Source organism: Gastrolobium bilobum, unplaced genomic scaffold (assembly GCF_033153095.1).
Source record: "Gastrolobium bilobum isolate Gb01-03AN ecotype WA unplaced genomic scaffold, APGP_CSIRO_Gbil_v1 utg6105, whole genome shotgun sequence".
Classification (NCBI taxonomy): Eukaryota; Viridiplantae; Streptophyta; class Magnoliopsida; order Fabales; family Fabaceae; genus Gastrolobium; species Gastrolobium bilobum.
The window spans coordinates 587,469-593,408 of record NW_026899702.1 but is presented as its reverse complement, the minus strand read 5'-3'; the positions used below and the strand labels follow the sequence as shown (position 1 = coordinate 593,408).

The 5,940-nt window shown below is 36.0% G+C and overlaps 1 protein-coding gene across 2 annotated transcripts; it reads right to left on the bottom strand.

The window, feature by feature from the left end:
* Window positions 1-3,397: 3,397 nt before the first annotated feature.
* On the bottom strand, window positions 3,398-5,689 carry LOC133292753 (probable protein phosphatase 2C 25). 2 transcript variants are annotated; one of them, XM_061491203.1, is made up of 4 exons: window positions 5,076-5,689; window positions 4,122-4,460; window positions 3,837-4,016; window positions 3,398-3,732 (listed from the first exon to the last, which is right to left on the bottom strand). In XM_061491203.1, exons 1-4 carry the CDS (start codon window positions 5,553-5,555, stop codon window positions 3,571-3,573), a joined length of 1,161 nt encoding a protein of 386 aa, XP_061347187.1. In that variant the 5' UTR covers window positions 5,556-5,689; the 3' UTR covers window positions 3,398-3,570. The 2 variants fall into 2 exon arrangements, with proteins under 2 accessions (XP_061347187.1, XP_061347188.1); XM_061491204.1 differs by having other exon boundaries at window positions 3,837-3,988; window positions 4,127-4,460.
* Between the last annotated feature and the right edge of the window lie 251 nt (window positions 5,690-5,940).

The window sequence follows — 5,940 nt, the reverse complement described above, 5'->3', positions numbered from 1 at the left end:
TATTGACATAATTTATCCATTTGAGAAAAGAAAAAAAAAGGTCGCTTCTTAGTTGTTCTTTTTAGACTTGCTGTGTATTATATTGCACATGTTGATCATTTGTTGATAAATATACCCTTTATTCTACAGGAGAACATTTTTACATAGCTTAAAATATTCTCTCACAAACAAAAACTTCGATTTTTTGACTCTTATTTCTCCAAAGGAACGAGTGCTAGTACGGGTGTTGCACAACTTGACTGATTCATCGCAAAAGCAACTTCAATTTTTCTTTTTAATCCACCGAAAATAGGAAGTATCTTTTTTTATGGAGAAAAAAAAAATGTCAATTCGGTTTTAATTACCGTTACCTGATACAACGGCAGATGTGGTTCTTTCAAAACTCACGCACAGAAAAAGAAAATAATAAAAGGGGATCATTTATGTTATGGTTATCTCATGCAACAGAAACAAAGTAGTGGGATCCACTAGACAAAGTAATGAGATCCACTAAAATAGTGAATCCCACTACTTTATCTCTGTTGCATAAGATAATTATCTCGTATAACATGAGATAATTATTTCTCATAATAAAATTATAATAAATATAGGACAAACCAAACAGGCAGAGATGCATGTTTCATAACGTACACAAAACACAATAATATATCATTGTGAGATGACTGATTCTTCTCTGACTCAGTAGTTTATGAGATCGTATAGATATTTGCCGTATGCTACGCGCGTACTACATTCACTGCATATAACAACTGTTGGTTGGTGATTGGATATTTGGGTTTGGTTGCATGTATATTCTCCTCTTCTCCAATCTTGTAGCATGTCAGTGGGTATCATCTAACAAATCATCATTTGGTGTTGTACAACACTTACTAAACATCATGTGCCTTCCGCGAAGGATCCCCGAGTGAGAACGTGTCATGTGCGTGTATACTGTACAGTCCCACCTTAATCCCAAGTCAATCTCAAGTCAACCCACAATAATAAACATATTATTGTGGCCATCACTTCATTATTATAATCCCCATCTGAATTTGTACACTAAATTCTTGCATTGTTTTTTTGTGTAGTAATAATAATAATCACACAAAATTAAAATAAAATCCAATCATTATCTAATAAAAAAAGTAAATCATTATTCAGTACTCATGACACCATTAACGTTACATTACATATTCGTATTCTATGAGTAAGTCAATAACTTGGAATATCTTTGTATATTTTCCATTCTTAATAAGTAAAGTCTAATCTAGAAAAGGTGAATTAATAACTCATATTCAGTGTGCAAGACAAATGAGTGCGGCGGATATGGTTGTAAGTCTTTATTCAATTCGGTGGTCGGCAGGGGACGTAGTCAGTGCTCCTAATGGCAACGAAGCTTCGTCAACTTCCACCGACGCTGCTGCGTATAATTTAATAGTAGTAATGTTCACATTAGTTTTCACAAGAAATTCATGTAAAATAATTTAAGATTCCTACTTCTAAAGCTCATGGAGCTTATGCCAATCTCTTTCACCCAAACCAAAGCAACAACAACTCATTTCCCACCATTCTACTTCCACCGTTACAAGCTTTCCCCTGGTCATCAAGGTCAGCGATTCGAGAGAGAAAGAATAGTCTTAGTAAGAATTCGGCTACAGTTATAAATTAGCGAAAACTTGCATAAATTTAAAAAATACAAACGTACTTATCACATGTAAGAAATGTTTACTTACATAAAAAAAAATAAGTGAACAATCAAGTTCTTTCAGTTTCTTAACTCTTTTTTTTTTTGGTACATTGCCTCCCAGGAGGTATCCTCTCATTCAACCTTCTCCGGGTACCATGCCCTCGGACTAATCCCCTAACCGAAGATTTTTGGCTTATCTCCTGGTCCCCAAAGATTTTCTAAGAATCTGCTTGAGGCAGGGTTTGATCCCTGCACCAAGCAATCCTCTCAGCTGCCAACTGGGCTACCCTTGGGGGTTAGTGTCTTAACTCTTAAGTATCACCTCTTTGGTTCAGACACAAGAAAATGAGCTTTAAAACTAATACACTATAAGAATTTGTTGGAAGAAATCTACTCCATACGCATGAACATCTAACACAATATGTTTTATCTTTAGAAGCAAAGCAGCGAGTATGAATCTAAATGGAAATAGTCCGTGTAAAGGTTATAGAAGAGTAGGTTCGAAGTAACGGAACGTTTGGTTCAGGATAAATTTTTTGTTATCTTGGATATTGATTTTTCTAGGAATATTACAAAAAAAAATTTTTTGATAGGTGAAAATATTCCCAGAAATATTAAATCAATTTTCCTGATGTTATGTTTGGTTGATTATAAAATATGGTTAATATATTAAATTTTTTATTTTTCTGGGAATTCAAAAATACCACCCATGAGAGGTATGAGGTATTTTTGGATGATATTCTTGGTTAAATTTTACTCACAAAACAAAATATCGGGAAAATCACATTCCTGAATTTTTTTTCATAAATTCTCTACCAAATGTGGTTAACTTAGATTACCACCTTCAGTTTTCAGAAATTTGAACAAAAACCCTCTACCAAACATCTTCTTTATAGTGTGTTTTGCGAGAATTACATGCGGATGGAACCGGAAAGCAATGAGGATTTAGGTAACAAACCAGATTATGACTCCTCTAAAGCGTAGAATTGTAACTGTTAATTGGAAAATCAACTTTTGAGACTATAAAAAAATTCATACATATATATAAGAAATTATGAAGTTGGCAAAATTTACTTAACATTTCCAATCAATGGTTATAACTCCATATTTTTCCTTCTAAAATGGATCCCTCACTCGCCAAATCCAACAAAAAATAAAGGCTAATAATATGTTGTCTTAAATTCATTCCTTTGAAGCGCAGCTTGATTAAGCTGTCAAATTCACAAGACAAAGCTCCATATTTTTGAAGTTTGCAAAGTTTACTTAACTTTTCCAATCAATGGTTATAAACTTCCATATTTTTCCTTCTAAAATGGATCCCTCACTCGCCAAATCCAACAAAAAATTACGGCTCAACTATTTACTGAAGGGCTAATAATATGTTGTCTTAAATTCATTCCTTTGAAGCGCAGCTTGATTAAGCAGTCAAATTCACAAGACAAAGCTCAGTATACAGCCTACCACCAATCAATATCTAACCGTTTGATTAAGCAGTCAAATTCACCAGACAAAAAAGTTCATTATACAGCCCGTTTGATTAAGCTGTCAAATTCAAAAGACTAACATGGCCTGTCTGGTAAATCTTGAAAGAGAGATTCAATAAATCGTAGTCATCTTTGCGTCTATGTACCAAAATGGGGGAACTGTAAACTATCACAAATTTGATAACTTCAGTATAAATAATGAATGAATTACCAAAAATAATAACTTAAAAAGTAATTAAATGCTTATTACATCAATATCATTCTACTAAAAAAATTACTAAATGTTATTTTGTTAATATCCCTTCCCGTCTACGGGTGCAAAAAATTCCAATAAATGTTGTCAGATATATTATGTATATCTACAGAAAAGAATCAGCTACTCTAACATCAGGTAACACCTTCTCTTGTACTAATGAAACTTCAGATATAGTGCTCCAATTTGATTAGCATAACACTAGTATCATCCATAGAGCCTCGTGAAACAGACAAATCTACAAGCTTTTTACAGGCCAGCAATGGTTGCGGTTTGTTGTTCCCTACGCAAAAAGGACGAGCAATATCTACTGCTTCCTGGTTACTAACCTGAAATGAGAATGACAAAGAGAAACTTGTCAGTCAAATACATGAACAAAAATATTCTGCAATATTTTCAAAAAGAAACTATTAAGATTGCAATTGACTGCTACCTTATCCCACAATCCGTCTGAAGCTAATATTAACAAGTCATGTTCAGGTTCAATTCTGAGAACTTTGGTCTCAGGTTCTGCTGTCACCCATTGTTTCAGGTGTCGATCTCCAAGTCCCCTAGATACAGCAAGAGATCCCTGGATCCTCCAAACACCACGACATAAATCAACGTAGCCACCCTACAAGACAAATTTAAATGCTTTAGAACCAGCAAAAAAAACTCAAACATTTGGTTTCAATAACTACAGAGAAAAGATAAAGTACTATCATGGTCAGATGCTTACCAGAGTCTCAATTCTGTCCCTTTCATCTTCCCTTGAAGGTCTGTGATCAGATGTTAGGGCCTCTGCAACACCTCCTCTGCTAATCACAGCACGACAATCACCAGCATTGGACACAACAAGGTTACCATTCCTAATCAATGCTGTTACACAGCAAGAGCCACCGTGCTGATCCCCTTTTAAGAAATCAGAATCCGTGTTGAGGTACCCACGCTTCACTGCCTCCTCAACATCATCTTCATCTCTTATGATCACTTCATCCAAGACATTCTTTTCTAAGTTCCTAGCAGCAAATTCAGCAGCTTTTGCACCTCCGTGCCCATCAAATATACCAAAAAAGGCCTGCAAAGATCATGAAACAAATTTAACTGTTAGATTTTATTGCACTAGCATCCATTTAGCTCATTAAGAATCATAAGCAAGACACATTCAGAAAATCTCAATTAATATTACATTCATTGTGATTTTTCCCTAATTTATTTGTTTCAACTATCTATACACATCACAGTAACTATTTAATTCATGCAACAAGATATTATCCCACACATTAATCACTGAGAGAACTTCTTAACTCGAAAACAATTATAAAAACATAGAATTCAACGTTGTATCTCTTCACCCATAATGATGAGCAAGTTGAGAAGAACAAAATATTACAAATTTTTCCTAGCCAGAAGTTGCCTTTTCAAACAGCGCAAATTAAGCAGAAATTTCCAGATGCAGCTATAAGTTCATGAATTTGACAAAACCATCCAGAAAAAAAAAATCAGAATTATTCAAATTCTTCAAACAATTTAAATTTATTCAAACCCAGATCAAATTCAAAAAGAAAGTGTCTAACTTTCCACAACCCCATGCCCTAGAAATACACCATAATCGGAACCGGCCAATCTTTGACAAACTAAAGCACAAAATTCATAATTTTTGAAAAATAAAAAATAAAATAAAATTTCTTACCAGTTTGTGTTCTCCGCGTAGATTATCTCCAGCTGTGTAACGATCCTCCATGTACTCCCTCCTTCCTCTCTTGCAATACACAGTAAACCCCTCTCCCTCAGCCTCAACGACATCACGTGCCACCGCGGACGGCGTCGCCGGAACTCCAAAGGTGAGAGAAGAAATGGGTATGTCAAGCTTGGCCGGTCTCTTCCTCTTCAAAACGGTGGCGTTGGGGGAGGTGGAGGAGGGAGTGGAGGCAGAGAAGGCGGTGAGAGGCTTAGGAAGGCGAAGGCGGAAGGGAGAGGAAGGTGAGGAAGAAGAAGAAGGGGAAGAGGAGGAGGAGCAAGACGACGCCGTAGAAGAAGAAGCGTTCTTGAGATGAGAGAGGGAAAGGTTTAGGGCTTCCGGTGAGGAAGTGATGATGGATTGCTTCGTGCAAAAGAGGGAGGAAGAAGGAGAGAACACCGGCGAATTGGAAACTGCGACGGAGCAAGACATGTTTGAATGGCGTTTGGGTGCTTCCTTTCTCTTTAGTCAAAATTCAAACGTTGGAATTGGTCTTGTCTTTTTGTTTTTTTTATTTGTTCCTTGCTTTCTTTCTTGTATTTGGTTTTGTGTTTGCGTTTAAGTTTTGGCGTTGGGAGAGAGATTCGTATAAGAGATAAAGAATGAGTCATTGGGGGGTATTTAAAGGAGGGGATGAGAAAGTTGTGTTATCAGGGTCGTAACGGAGTCAGTGTGGGACCCTCTCTTTTTTTGTATTTGCGTGTTATTTGCGATTTGCGAGGCATCCGCATGTATACACACACAACAGCTATCACAGTCAATTTCAAAACGATCTTTGACCATGATATATTATCATTATTTGGGCACTCGTTGTACA

Bases quoted from the DNA above. Each gene is read 5' to 3' on its own strand.
- LOC133292753 (XM_061491203.1), bottom strand. From the start codon at position 5,555: ATGTCTTGCTCCGTCGCAGTTTCCAATTCGCCGGTGTTCTCTCCTTCT. The intron at 4,461-5,075 runs GTAAGAAATTTT...TGATCTTTGCAG, and splicing joins TACGCGGAGAACACAAACTG to GCCTTTTTTGGTATATTTGA. The intron at 4,017-4,121 runs GTAAGCATCTGA...TTTGTCTTGTAG, and splicing joins GGGACAGAATTGAGACTCTG to GGTGGCTACGTTGATTTATG.